The sequence below is a fragment of the Berghia stephanieae genome, chromosome 3, assembly GCF_034508935.2.
Source record: "Berghia stephanieae isolate SIO BIC M18660-M18661 chromosome 3, UCSD_Bste_1.3, whole genome shotgun sequence".
NCBI lineage: Eukaryota > Metazoa > Mollusca > Gastropoda > Nudibranchia > Aeolidiidae > Berghia > Berghia stephanieae.
The window spans coordinates 40,700,633-40,716,856 of record NC_088362.1 but is presented as its reverse complement, the minus strand read 5'-3'; the positions used below and the strand labels follow the sequence as shown (position 1 = coordinate 40,716,856).

General features: G+C 35.9%; 1 protein-coding gene across 1 annotated transcript in view; it reads left to right on the top strand.

The window, feature by feature from the left end:
* The first annotated feature begins 9,233 nt into the window (after positions 1-9,233).
* LOC144967722 (uncharacterized) overlaps positions 9,234-16,224 on the top strand; it is a 31,486-nt gene continuing 24,495 nt past the window's right edge. The window contains exons 1-2 of the mRNA XM_078905296.1: positions 9,234-9,443; positions 15,513-16,152. Of these exons, the coding sequence (XP_078761422.1) occupies positions 16,029-16,152 (124 nt within the window). The 5' untranslated portion in view covers positions 9,234-9,443; positions 15,513-16,028. The remainder of the gene's footprint in view (positions 9,444-15,512; positions 16,153-16,224) is intronic.

Here is a 16,224-nt window from a genome sequence, read left to right as displayed (position 1 = left end):
AATGAGTTTCAAGTTCGAAGCGTTCCGTGTTTGGTATTTTGGCCTTTATAATAAAGCTGTTAAAATCATATAATGTGTTCACTAGGATACAGGCTCACAATGTATCTCAAGCCTAAATACGTTTCAAACTGATAATATCTCCTCAGGGGAGAATTTTGCAAGATTGTGGGATTTTTTTGTTTCTTCTGATGACAACATCACCAGCCATTAGCTGTCACGCGACTGTCTCCTGACCCATTCATCTTTAATCTCAAGGGACTATGAATGACTCGTCTCATCCCCCACTCTCTTCTGTCCATCTCATCCTTTCTTCCTATAATACACACTTAGAAGTAGTTTGTAGTAAACTTAAGGGTCCTTCACATATTACGTATCGAATTCGGATCGTTATTTTGTTTTAGTTTGACCGTTTAAAAATGGAATTTTCCGATTTTTCCAATTTTAGGTACCAGAAGACCAGAAAAAAGGTAGTTTAAAATAACATAATTCAATTGATGCTACTTGTTTAGGTAAAATGCTTACCTGTTTTGCTTGCCAGATTAATCTTACCTACACATAAAACCGGGTGTATTCTTTAACGTTTATAGTCCGCGAGAGGGACTAATGAGAACTAATTATTCAGCAGATGATCTAAAATAGTAACAAAGAGTAAAGTGACGTCAATTTGACTTCTTGTTCTTGTTCTTGTTCTTGTTCTTGTTCTTGTCCTTGTTCTTCTTCTTCTTCTTCTTCTTCTTCTTCTTCTTCTTCTTCTTCTTCTTCTTCTTCTTCTTCTTCTTATTATTATTATTATTCTTCTTGTTCTTCCTGTTCTTCTTCTTCTTCTTCTTCTTCTTCTTCTTCTTCTTCTTCTTCTTCTTCTTCTTCTTCTTCTTCTTCTTCTTCTTCTTCTTCTTCTTCTTTTTTCAGCTTATCCTGCATTTTGCAGGGTTGCTATAAAGTATGCCACATTTCCATGCATCTCGGTTCATAGCATCATCTTCCTCCAGGCCCAGTTCTTTCATATCGTCCTTTATCCTATCCAACTATCCAGTCTTTGGGGTCCTTTTTTTCTCTCCTTCCCGCTAACTGTATGTCCAATAGTTTCTTTCCCACGTACTCCCTCTCTCGTCTCTTAACATGTCCGAACCATTTCAATTATAAAATCTTTATATCGCTTTGAGTTCGTTTCGTGGATATTGCTCTATATGAAAACTCAAGTTTTGTTTCACTTCTTGGATGCTATAAAAATTTATTCCATAAATGTTGTCCTTTAAATGATTTAATGACGTGTTTCCAACTTGCTTCTTTTTTTTATATACCCATAACAAGACCGAGAAGAATTAAAGAAGCTGATATACAGAGATGTGATAAGTCATGGAACGAGATAAAAAAAAAAAAGTTAGATCAGGATAGAGAAGGATGGAAACTGTTTGTCTGTGGCCTATACCCTGGCCCAGGGTGAAAAAGGCAATGATGATGATGATGATGATGATGATGATGATGATGATGATGATGATGATGATGATGATGATGATGATGGTGATGATGATGATGATGATGATGATAACAAGGTACTCATTCACACCTAAATCCAGAGGGGTAATGCGTGTGAGGTGTTTTGCCCAAGAACTCGACGCTGCGGCCAGAGTGTTTCCGGTCATTTTCACCCATCAGCCAATAACCACGCTCAAAATCGCTGGAGTTTTGCAACAAAGTCGTACCCCTTTGTCGCGGACCCCGGTGGAGTTTTCTCGGCGGTGTATCCACACCATTAGCCGCTAGGCATTAATATGTTGTCATGCATAAATCACACAGTAGATAGGTGTGTTATGGGCGGGGCGATGACATGGGATGACGACGCTAAAACATGAAGGAAATCGGTAGTTACGATGTGCCATTCATTGTTCCTGTTGCAAAGGGTGCCCTTGGTGGTAAAACCACGCTCTCCACTGTATTTGACTTAGAAGATAAAATAAAAATAGATTAAGTAAAATTTCCTCTCTCCATCCCATTGGGGAATGTGGTCCTTAAGGTCAATCCAAAAATAAGATTGCAATACGTCTAGCATTTATATAGCGCGATATCCACTAAACGTGCTCAAAGCGCTTTACAAGGGATCCTTAACCAACAGCAACACTTACTTAACATGTAGGACATGAAATAAAATTGCCTGTAAGGCGATAATACATTTTTCCCCCAACAGAGACAACGGCCAGGTACAAATTTTACACCTGAGTACGGTAAGATAATGTGAGAAAAGAGCCTTTTCCAGGGACTCAACTATGCGCCGCTCAGAGCGGGACTCGAACAATGGACCTTCCGATCCAAAGGCGAGTATTATTCGACAAATCCAAATAACCACACTAGTGTGAAGCGTCGGAAAAATGAGCTAGGTGACTTATTTTTTCTGGCCATAAGAACAAGTCCCCTGAGCTAGGTCAAAGTGACTTGCATACGACCATAATACGACCTGGAGGGTTGACTCAAAGTTAAGAGATGGAAGCGTGACAAAGTGACAATATTTTGTAAAGGCCTAAACGACCAAGTGAAATTGCCCCTCGGTGCTATTCGACACAATCAAAGGAAGCCATCCAAGTTATGGTTACTCACTCAAGAGTGGATGCCCACTTGTACTCGTTCATACCAGCGACATTGGTTGAGACAGTGGAATAGTCTCACATCTCCAATGAAAGAAAAATAAAATTGTGGTCTGTGGAATCTTCAAAAGAAGAAGAAGAAGAAGAAGAAGAAGAAGAAGAAGAAATAGAGAATAATAATAATAATAATAATAATAATAATAATAATAATAATAATAATAATAATAATAATAATAAAAATAATAATAATAATAAATAATAATAATAATAATAATAATAATAAGAAGAAGAAGAAGAAGAAGAAGGCCACGTGAGTCTTTAGCTCAAATGGTGGTTGTGAGTAGAAACCAGCCAGCCTGCCTCTAGGGTCCTGAGCAACGACCAAATTTCTGTGCCATCAAATGAATATTTTAATTTTGATTATTTACGCCCTTCCGTTACGCATCATTATATACCGTCGTCTAGGCATTCCATGAAGACTGGATATGGTGACGAGAATAAAAATCGTGATTATTATTTTTTTAAATCGAAACAATATGAAACAAAGTCAAAATGAAAACAACAAAATTTTTAAGAGAGAAAAAAGCAAAGCAAAAAGGAATAAAAAAAAAAACAACAAAAAACCACAAACAAAAATACAAAAAGAAACCCCCTAAACAAACACATTCCAAAAAAAAAAACACAAACAAAACAAAACAAAAAACAAAACAAAACCAAAACAAAACAAATAAACAAGTAAACAAACAAATAAATAAACCAATCAACAAAAATAAAACTGGCTGTCCATTTACAGCAAGTGATCGTATCATACTCGTGATCGCTATGGCAAAATATAATTGCTGACAAAATATTCTACAACCTGAAAAAAGCATGGATGCGTGACTATGATACAGTGGCAAATAAACTGGAAAATTACACGAGTAAATAATTGCCAGCCCCTGCGCCCCACCCCACCCCCTCCTCGAAACTTCTTCGTATGTGGATTGAACCTCAATATTCCTGAATATTGGACAGGAGTAATAAAAAAGTAGTCCTTCTGCCATTATGTCAATGGAGACGGAGTTTATCCCGGTTTCTATAGCGTGAAACAGACAATTACAATTGCTTGCTATTCTTTGGATAGGACGCTAGTCTATCACAAAGTACTTTCCGCCAGATCGAACAGACCCAGCTACCCAATCCTTGCTGGATGGACAGGGCGGGGTCAGACAAATCTCGACTGCATCCGGGATCGATCACGGTCCCTTTGCATTTGAAGTGAGCGACCTACCAACTGAGCTATCGGGACCCCCCCATTGGACAGGAGTCCTTTTGTAAAATCACAAAGACTAAATGCATACTTAATTATAGTAACAGAATGTGATCAATCTCGTGATAAGAAATCTTTGGTTAAAAACGATCTCTTCACTTGCCAGGTGTGACTGATCACTCGTTACAATATGACCGTTATGCTTTGTTTTTATAAAAAATACAAAGATCGATTACTTTACAACATAGTGGCATATCCCTAGCTTACTTACTTACTTATTGGAATGCAGTGGAATCCTAATAAATCCAACACCGACGGATCAGCAAGATTGGTGGACTTTAAGCAAGATGGACTTTATCCGTTATCAATGGAACCAATAATACCCCCCCCCCCCTAGAAAATTTGAGGTCAACAAAAGCCACTAAACGTCCTCAAATCGCTTTACCTGGAGTCCCTTAAAATATCTACCTTCCCCCCTCCCAAACAAACAAAGAAGCAATTAAATAGAACAACAAAAAAAAAAAAAAAAAATTAAAAAAAAATAAAATAAAATAAAACTTGAGATTTTAAAATATACTGTCGGACATTATAATACGATTCTTACACTCTTGCTTTTTGGAATTCTGAATTCGTGTGTTCCCAACCGCTGTATGAGCTTGCGAGTGCGCGTTGAGAACAAAGTTCGAATTCCAAAAAGCAAGAGTGTAAGAAATCTTTTATTCTACCCCTCAATCGATTCCGATTTCGTCATCTCTGAGTAAAAGACATTTTCCAAAATAATTAAATGATCCTTTGTCTATTTTTAAACGTTCGCTTAAAACATATCTGTTTCGTCTTTCGTAGATGGTATGAGAAGCAAGATAGGTCTGTCTGGTTTTTGTTGGGTGTTGTGTGTGTGTGTGTGTGTGTGTGTGTGTGTGTGTAGTGTATGCTTGGTTGTGTGAATGAGTATGTTTCAGCCAAAGTAATTTGTAATTTAAGCGCTTAGAGTCTGTTGTCACGGAGTTGTTGCGCTATATAAGTTTTCAGCATTATTATTATTATTACTTCTTTTTTTCAAAAATATAATTTTAGTTTTAGTAAAATACAACGTTTGCTAACCTGACGTCACAAATTTTTATTGTAAACTTGATATCATTGATCGTTACTATTTAGGAGAGGGGGAAAATAAAAGTAAATATACACTTGGTAATACGCTTCAACAGTCGTAACGTCACTTCCCTCCTAATGACGCATGGGTACTTAGTAACTGGCTCTAAACTATCGGAACAATGGCGGACGCCCTTAGGAAATATTTCTCCGACGAGCATAAAAGCGTATCCAGAGGAGAAAAAAAAACCCATTACAAATCTGATCATGCTTTGACTTTTACACATTCTGATCACAAGACATATGAAAATTTCTAGCCAGCATGAAGAATAAAAAGTACAGCAGCTGTTGCTGGGCGACGTGACATCCAATTAGGGGATTTTAGGCAGGGATCTGATGATAAAGTTTTATCAGCAGAGTTTTGTTGGGTTTGTTTTTGCTTTTCGCATCTTCGATTTCTAACATCTTTCCGTAAAAGTACCAGAGGTCCTGTATACGTTAGAATATCTTATTGCTCTACATATATAACCAAATCTGCAGAAATGAAAAACATTTCAATTGGTATGGTTTATAATTATCCGTCAAGTCTGAAAACCCAATACAGTTCCAATGAGAGTATACTCAATGAAAAGAAAAAAACAAACCCAAAAGCCCCCCCCCCCCCCCCCCCCTCCCCCAATGAAACCCCAAAATATTCCAACAAAAATAAATAAACAAACAAACAAACAAACCAAGAAAAATACAAACGAAAAAATAAACAAGAAACCAAAAGAAAAACAAATACAAATAACACCCCCTAACCCCCTCCAAAAAACAAACAAAACAAAAAAAAAAATAAAACAACAAAAAACAACAAAAACGTAAAGCAGAGCATGAACAACAAAAAACAACAACTTGAGTTATTACACGTAGATACCAACTGTCGGGTAACCTCTGTGGTGTAATGGTAATCAGGAAGTCTGAGGTTCGATCCCCAGTCGATGAAGAATTATTTTTTGGAATTCTATTTTTTCTTGTATTTTACTTTCTTACTTTTCACGCATACATTTTCAGATCTATATCTTACATCAGTGTGGCTATGTGGTCTAGTGGTATGACACTCGATTTCGGATCGGAAGGTCCTGGGTTCGAGCCTCGCGCTCGGCGCATAGTTGAATCCTTGGAAAAGGCTCTTTACTCACGTTCTCTCACCGTACTTAGGTGTAAAATGAGTACCTGGCCGTTAACAGCGTTGTCTTTGTCCGAAAAATTGTAATAACGCCTAACAGGCGTCATGTCCCGTCCTACATGTTAAATGTTGCCGTTGACCAGGGATCCATTGTAAAGCGCTTTGAGCACATTTAGTGGATATTGCGCTATATAAATCTCAATTATTTAATTATTATATCAGTGCCGGCTCCCTAATTTCTCAATCTAATACCTCTCAGGTTCGGAAAAGCTTTTATTATTGCATCTTGAGCTTATATATAGAGAAATATCTACTAAACGTGCTCAAAGCGCTTTACAAAGGGTCCCTAACTAACAGCAACACGGAGACAATAACATGTAGTACGAGACATGACGCCTTTTAGGCGATATTACAATTTTTTCTGACAAGGACAACACCAGGTACTCATTTTACACCTGAATACGATGACATAATGTGAGTAAAGAGCCTTTTCCAAGGACTCAACTATCCGCCGAGCGAGGCTCGAACCCAGGACCTTCCGATCAGAAAGCGAGTGTCATACCACTTGACCACTATAGCCGCACAAATTAAAAATTAAGATTAAAATTACAAAATTTGGTATTAATTAATTGTGTTTTCGTAGTACTGAAAGTTGGCAAGGATGGAAAGTCTAAATTTAGCTCTTGTCCTAATAATAATAATAATATTCTTTACCCTTGAAAACACAAGTCATCTACCAAGGTGACTTTCTCCACGACAACCAATGAGATTGATGTTCGTTAGCTAAGCAGTAATCTGTCTGACTGTGATGATTGTTTTATTCTACCTTACATTGACATAACGCCTTTCATGTATTATGGCCGGAAAAAATTTATAGAAGAAACGAAGTTGACGTCACTCGGATCTTTGTTATTATTTTTTAGACAGCCTTTTAGTGATTAATCTCAGTAAATTGATATCAATCACACTATAAACGTCACACTATAAACGTTTAATATTATACACAGTTTTCTATGTTTTTTTAAATTTGACTGGCGGATGTTGTGAATATTTTACCAAAACGAAAAGCATCAATACTTCATAATAGTTTTGTAGTCCTTTGAGCCAGAACCATGAAGCCAGAGTTTATTCATGTTTCTATAGCGTGAAACGGACAATAGCAATTGCTTGTTACCCTTTGGATAGGAATCTAGTCGATCGCAAAGTATTTTCCGCCAGATCTAACAGAAACAACTACCCAATCACTGCTGGGTAGAGGGGGTGGGGGTGGGGGGTGGGGGGGGGATAAGAAAAGAATGTCAAGTCGGTTTCTTTGTGTATGAAGCGAGTACTCTACCAATTGAGCTATCGCAACCCCCACTTTATAAGATACGATCGATTAAAATTACCCCGAACTGGCCAAAATATTCTTACGTGCACGTATTAGCAGGCCTGATAACCGAACGTATTTATGGGCTTGATTTAACATCATTGTAATGGAGTATAATATTCTTGTTGGTTCGAGAGTATTTCCATTACAACAATGAGCCCATAACACTTTGGGTTATCAGACCTGCAGATAAGTACCGTTAAAATGAACCATAACTTTCAAAATGCCCAAATAAGTTTGGACAAGTAGGTTGTCATTTTAATCCATCAATATATGAGGTACATTGATGGCTTAAAATGACAACCTGCTTGTCCAAACTTATTAAAACCGATATATCTTAATCGCCTTTATAGTTTTTAAAAACTTTGGTGACAGAAAACTTTACTTTATATAATATCAATCAGTGAAAATAATCTTCAACTTGTTAACAACTCTTATACCCGAAAATTCAGCCAAAGAACTGTTTATTTCACATTATAATATGTCAATTGAATAAATTGACAACAAACTTGCCAAAAATTCTTTACAAGATGGCGATCATTTTAATCGCTGTGTGGTCTAGTGGTATGACACTCGCTTTCGGATCGGAAGGTCCTGGGTTCGAGCCTCGCTCGGCGCATAGTTGAGTCCCCGGAAAAGACTCTTTACTCACATTCTCTCACCGTACTCAGGTGTAAAATGAGTACCTGGCCGTCATCAGCTTTGTGTCTGTCCGAAAAATTGTAATATTGCCAAAGAGGCGTCATGTCTCGCTCTACAGGTTGCGTGTTGCTTTTGGTAAGGGACCCTTTGTAAAGGGCTTTGAGCACATTTAGTGGATATTGCTCTATATAAAAGCTCAAGTTTTAAAAAAATCATATAATATAAAATATGTGTCCAGTCGTCTGAAAATAGTATTTTGTCGTGGGTGGTTTAGAAGATTTAAAATAATGATTTTTTTCATTTTAAGAAATAGGGTTGGGGGATACAATTGTTCACACAGCCCATGCTACATTTTTTTGCCAACGAGTATAGAATTACTGCTAATCTAAAAATTATATAAACTTTTTTATAGATTGATATACATATAACTTGTAAACCTTTCTTAAATTGAGTGTAATTTTATCTCCCATGGACTCTAATGATTATTTAGAAAATGATCGGTTCTTAATTTATCTTTAGGAATCGCCATCTGGCCGCCCTGTTGCCAGATTCATTTGCGCGCACCTACCAACTTTATTACCGGACGATTATGATCGTTGATTGTTCAAAAGATTGGTCTCGATCTATGTTATTTTCCACAATGCAGTAGTATAATAATTCAAAAAGTGTAGAGAAAAAAAAATAGAGACTTGGGTTAATTATTTTTTAAAATGTTTTATTAAGAAAAATGAATGCAATTCATTACACTGAAAAAAAAAAAGAAATCTGAAATTTCAAATTTCTCGTCATTCAAATTATAACATCCCTGATATAATACCGTTTTCAGGAAATGGGTCACATACTACGTGTTCTTATTTGCAGGTCTGATAACCTTAATTACTATGGTCTCATTGTTGTAAATGGAAATACTCTCAAAACAAAGCAAAATATTATTGTCCATTACACCAATGTTAAAATAAGCCCATAATGGCGTCGGGTTACCAGACCTGAAAATAAGTTCACATCGGTCAAATTATGATATGAAGTAAAACTTTTTTACAGCCAACATTTAGAAGGGCGTTTCTGTCAGAGTACGACAGTGCTGACGTCATCAAATGCTGTGATGCAGAGATTATGGTCGGCGTTTTTTGACGCGTGTGACAACCGCTGTCTTGCGGGAGTCTGTGTAACTGAAAACAAAGCATGAAAAAAATATACAGGACAGAGAGACAAAGCATTCATTAGATATTCAGTGTCCGCCTGTTGAAAGGAAGAAGTACCGTGGATGTAAACGATGTGAAAAAAAACAAACTTTTATATTGAAGGAATAACCGGTATTATTATATTATTGTAATGAGAACATTACGGGTAAGTTGTAATTCCTACAATCATTTAATAAGATAGTATTTTATGTGACATGTAGTACTTAAGGATTTATTGACGGTTATCATAGTGGCTGTTATCATCATCATCATCATCACCATCATCTTTATCATCATCATCTTCATCGTCATCATCATTATCATCATCATCAATCATCATCATCATCATCATCATCATCATCATCATCATCATCATCATCATCATCATCATCATCATCATCATCATCATCATCATCATCATCATCATCATCATCATCATCATCATCATCATCATCAAAACTCGCATATACCTATATAACATTTATTGTAGAAAGTGTTCATGTTCTTAAGAGGCCGATAATTTTGGCTGGCAGACACGTATTAGTACAAATGACAGTAATTGCTGTCAGTTCTTTATGCCTACCAGTCGAATCAAATTATGGGCTACCATAATATTAAATATAAAATAATAATAATAATAATAATAATAATAATAATAATAATAATAATAATAATAATAATAACTAAAATAATAATAATAATAAAATAATAGATAATAACACCAATAATAATTAATTTAATATATAATTAATAAAAAATATTAAAATTATATTAAATAAATATGATATTGCTGAGAACAATACTATGATAGACTAGCTATAACTCTACACGAAAACTCTTAGCGCTAAATGTTTTAGTTTACACTAATTAGACTTTATAAAAAAATTTCATTGGTCAACAACAATTATATTAATAAGGATTTAAAATCAGTCCATATATTTCTCATGTCATGTATTACAGTATTATATTTTGTTAGTGATACATATCTAACTCAATATATTTATAGCAAGATATATTGCTTGCCTTAGCATTTTTTAATATGTTTTTTGATTAATTAAATCATAAAATTAAACCGTTACGTTTATTATATATATTATACATATTGCTTATTTTAAATAATAATTATTATTATTATTATTTTATTATTATTATTATTATTATTATTATTATTATTATTATTATTATTATTATTATTATTATTATTATTATTATTATTATTTTATATGATGGTACCCAACGCAATTTTTAAACACTGTTAAAAATATGTACGGCCTGCTATTTCGACTGGTTGTGATGCACCGTAATCAAGACAGCTATGCTAAGATTACGCCGATGTAACGAGAGCTCTGCTGACCAACTGAAAAAAAAACCCCAACACAATTTTGGCCATAAAATTCGTTCTTCAAATATCGATCGATTATAATGACCTTCATTTTGTCAAAAACTCTCAAACCTGGAACTTTACGAGAAGTCCCAGGTTTGAGAGTTTTTGACAAAATGAAGGTCATTTTAATCGATCGATATTTGAAGGACATGTTTTCTGGCCAAAATTTTTAAATGGGTTTTCGTTCCGAGTACAGCAGAGTTATAAATCAAAACTATCTTCAATAGATAGCACGAAGATGACGTCACTCAAGCCTTTGTTGTTGTATTTTGCCATCCGCGTTTGTGAGTGATTCTCACCAAACTGTATTAACCAGACTATAAACCTTTCAGATTACACATAGTTTTGTGTGTTGGTTCGTTATACTTCCGGATGGCAATGTTATGAGTTTCTTAGCCAAGCGCATACTATCTATAGCAAGGATAGCTGAACTAAGAACTAACACAGTAACGAATGAGTAACTTAAAACGCTCAATATCTGCTTGTCAGATAAAGTGTAGTGCATCTGATCACATCTTTGGTTGAACTAAATCCCAAACAATCATTATTGTTACGGCAACTGTCGTCTCTCTCTCTCCTCCTCTCTCTCTCTCTCTCTCTCTCTCTCTCTCCTCTCTCTCTCTCCTCTCTCTCTCTCTCTCTCCTCTCTCTCTCTCTCTCTCCCTCTCCTCTCTCTCTCTCTCTCATCCCCTCCCTCTCTCTCTCTCTCTCCTTCTCTCTCTCTATTTCTCTTTCTCTCTCTCTCTCTCTCTCTCTCTCTCTCTTTCTCTCTCTCTGTGTGTATGTGTGAGGCAGTGCCAACAGATGTTCGCCACAAAAATATCCCAAAATAAGTTATTTGTAAAAACTAATGAAAATAAATTCGTTTTCATCATTTTCTATTAGTGGAATAGTGGAAAATAAATCAAAAACTGACAATGGAGATCCTATAGAATAGAAAAAAATAGTTTCTCATAGGTTAAAAAAAAGTGTGGACAGATTATAACAGAAAATGCAGTGAGTAGAAAAGTGCCAGTAGACAATAGAGAATAAAAGTTTTGCGGCGATGGGGGCTCGAACCCACAACCTTACGGGGAGGAACGCTAGCCACCGAGATCCCATCGCCGCGAAATTGGATTCAATAGTCTGATGTCACGTCGCCCAGCAACGGCGGCCATCGTGGTCCTAAACAATGAAAATCGGTACTTTTTATTCTTTATGCTGGCTAGAACTTTTCATATGTCTTGTGATCAGAATGTGTAAAAGTCAAAACATGGTCAGATTTATAATGTTTTTTTTCCCCTCTGGATACGCTTTTATGCTCGTCGGAGAAATAATTCATAAGGGCGTCCGCCATTGTTCCGATAGTTTAGAGCCAGTTACTAAGTTACCATGCGTCATTACGAGAGAAGTGACGCTGCGACTGTTGAAGCGTATTGCTATTCTATATTGTATTCTCGCTCTTTTCTACTCACTTTATTCTCTGTTACTATCAACATAGTAGATCGTCTTATAGTGAGAGATCTTTTAGCCAGTCGGCACCCGCCTTATGGAACCAACTGCCTTCATTCATCCCTCAAAAAATGTCCGATATTTGAAAATTTTAACAAGAAACTTTAAACACATCTCTATAGAAAATCGATTGATGTTTAACAAATCTATCAGGTCTACATATTATAGATATCCTAAATTTTCATCTCGTAGCACAGTGTATGGTAATTAAATTACAAATTGATTGATGCTTTTCAAATATGATAGATTTTATGCTTAATTTATTAATTTATTGTTTTGTTTTATTTGCATATTGTAAAGCGCCTCTGAGCACATTGTGGATCTAGGCGCTATATAAATTCATTCATTCATTCATTCATTCAACATAAGTGCGTTCTCCACTCACATTTGTGGACAGAGTATCAACGTATTCCGCACGGTTTCCACTATTTAAAAAGCTATGATTTTTAATCCAAAATCGTCAGTATTCTGGTTTATTTTCAATTAATTAATCAAGGAAAATGAAATGAAAATGAAAGCGATTTTTCCTTAGTTTTTTTTCCAAATAAGGGGACGGAGTTGCCGAGTGGTTAAGACATTGCACTGTGACTCAGAAGGTCCCGGGTTAGAGCCCCGCTTTGGGCACTTTGGTTTTTGTCTTCCTTGACTAAGATTATTAACCCTCAATTTGCTCACTTTGGACTACATGGGTGTTTCCTGTTGACATCTTGTTTGATGAATCATCTATATTCATTCATGGAATGCCTAGGCGACGGCTTCTAGCTAGTGGTATCTTAACAGTAATAAGATCGATGACTTCACAAATGTTTGTTGCTATTTTGTGACTCAGGATAGGTGATCCGACCTCTCTTCTTTTTCCAACCTAGTTGCAACAATGAAAATCTTCAAAATTTGAAGGAAATGAAACAAAATGGCAGTTATCCATAAAGGCCTGAATAAGCATCAAACAAGATTGCTTGAGAAAATTTGATAATAAATTTTTTAAAATCCCAAAACTTGAGCTGTTATAAAGCGCAATATCCACTAAACGAGCTCAAAGCGCTTTATAAAGTGTCCCTGACAACAGCAACACGTTACATGCTAAACGAGACAAGACGCCTGTTAGGTGATATTACATTTTTTTCCGTCAGACAACGCTATTAACAGCCAGGTACTCATTTAACAACGGAGTACGGTGAAAGAATGTGAGTAAAGAGCCTTTTCCAAGGACTCAACTATGCGCCGAGCGAGGCTCGAACCGAGGACCTTCCGATCCGAAAGCGAGTGTCATACCACGAGACCACATTATAGCCGCACTAAAAACAATAACAAAGAGCATTGTGACGTCAACTGCATTCATTCTAAAGGCTTTTCAACACACAAAATTTGACCGGTTTTTATTAAATAAGTTTGAATTTCCTAAACACATATCACATATAGACTTGATTTTAAATAGAATGGGACGACCTTTATTGTTTTTCCATATGCTTGAGTCATCATTGATCACATGGCAAAATGTGCTCAAATTGACCTACATAATAATAAGTGTTCACAGTTTTCAAAATAACCAACATCACAATCGGTTATTGTGTTCAGTTTTCAGTTTTCTAACTTTCATAAATAAAGCAGTGAATTTATATTTACCATTAAGAATAAATATCCAATCTGCGGACAGCCACAATCATGTGATCGATGACTCAGTTGGACGAAAACCTGAAAATAGATTGCTCCCATTCTGGACATGGCACTATTTTGAAGCAGTGGGTCCGATGTGCACTTATTTGCAGGTCTGATAACCCAATTCTTTATGGGCTCATTGTTGTAATGGAAATCTCAAAAACAAAAAATACAAAACAAAACAAACAAACAAAAAAGACGAAAAACTATTGTCCATTACTTGACTTACTTGACTTAGATGCCTTTCGCGTCTCGACCGAAAGATCGGGTCGCCTTGGCTGTTTCCAGTATTTCCTGTGTGAGGTGTCTCCAATATTGCCGGACCTCTGCTAGGGTTCTCAGATTTTCAAGGTCCCCTGCCGTTATGAGACTAATGCTTTGTCCAAGTGTTGTGAAGTTTGTCCATTACAAGAATGTTAAACTAGGCCCATAAGTGGGTTCGGTTGTCAGACCTGCATATGCACACGTGGTGTAGGTCCCATTGTATGTGCTTGGCTTAGAAGCTCATGACAATGCCATCCGGAAGTATAACGGACCAACTCACAAAACCATGTGTAACCATTAAGTTTTATAGTCTGGTTAATACAGTTTAGTGAGAAGTACCCATAAACGCGGATGGCAAAAAACAATAACAAAGACTCGATTGACGTCATCTTCATTCTATAGTAGAGAAGATGCCGTCCAAAGATTGAACTCTACTTAAATCCCTATTTTTTTTTCCAACTGAATTTTTGTTATCTACAAAACTCACTCTTTCACCATCTCTTATCTCAAATTCTTACACTTGAATAAATTTACCAGCGTAAGTTATAATAATATGTGTTTGTGATTGAGAGGGAATAAGTAATGAGTGTGTGTGTGTGAATGAGGGAGTATGTTTATGTGCGTGTGTGTGTGTATGTGTGTGTGTCTGCTGTTTACGGATGTGTGCTTGTCCATAAACATGTCAATGTGCGTGTGTGTATGTGTGTGAGTGTGTGTGTGTGTGTGCAAGAGATAGAGATAGAGAGAGATAGATAGAGAGAGAGAGAGAGAGAGAGAGGGGGGGGGGAGAGAGAGATAGGAATATATATATATGGATAAACGCATTAATTCATCAATTCATCATACTAAAAACGTTCAATGATACACATAGTTTTGTGTATTGGTACTTTATAACCGGCTGGCGGATGTTATGAGTTTTCTAGCTGAACTCATAGCTAAAATATCCAGGTTTTCGTCCTACCGAGACATCGATCACATGATCTCCCTTCTACGATTGGATAATTGTTAATATGCAAACGGGATGTTTTTTTAATGAAAATTTTGTAATTAGACCGACGAGTCAAGCTGAACAAAATGACATAAATATTGTGATGATTGATATTTCAAAAAACGTGAACACTTGTTATTATGTAGGTCATTTTGAGCACATTATGTGACCAATGACTTGAGCACATGGAAAAATAATCTCATCCTCATCGACGTGTACTTATATACAGGTCTGATTACCCAAATTGTTATGGTCTCTTTGTTGTAATGGAAATCCTTTCAAATCAACAATCAAGCCCATTATTATGTTCGATTATCAGACCTACTAATATGTGTACCTAGTTCCTATTGAGCTTTGTCAAGCCGTTGGATTTCTCTTTATTAGAAACGTTCATATTTAGTTATATTTATCATAATATATTCATTCTTCTTTATGATAATTTTTTTTTTCAGTTACGGCATTCAACGAAACCAGAAATTTTATTTTTAATGGAATGGAAATAGGCTCGTCAATGAAAATGATTGTTCGTGACAAATTCTTGTAGATAAATCAGTTTGAAAGAAAACGGAATCTCTTTACCTCAAAAAATTCAAATAATAAAATTATTTAGTTGAAAAAGAACAAATACGTTTAGACCAAGAACGACGACAACAACAACAACAACAACAACAAAATTACACATCAATTTTGAAAAAACAAACAAACAATTATTAAATTCATTTTGAAAACAAAATTCAATACGAACAAGAAAAATAAACACCCAAAAAAAAAACAACTTTGAAAAAGAATAGAAAACCCGAGAGGAAAAAGGAACAAATTCAAAAGCAAAAGAGATAATAATAAACTCACTCAAACCGACACGGTGCTTGTTGTGTGTTGTTTCGAAGAAAAGAAAAAAAAAGAGCAACACGTTTTCAAGGAGTAGACAAAATTTTTGTAAAGAGTAAAACAAAAAATCACTAAAAACAATGGCGGAAAAAAAGAGCAACGTGGAAGCACGTCAAGAGGTGCTCGACGATGATTCAACCCGAGACGTCAACATTCACCTTGCTGTGTTCGTCGCTGGATCTTCCATTTTGTCATCAGGCGCTGGTAAGTCGAATATAATATTTGGGAAAGACTTCCGTAGGTTCACAGCACGCCAAAAGAGGGGATTTTAAATAT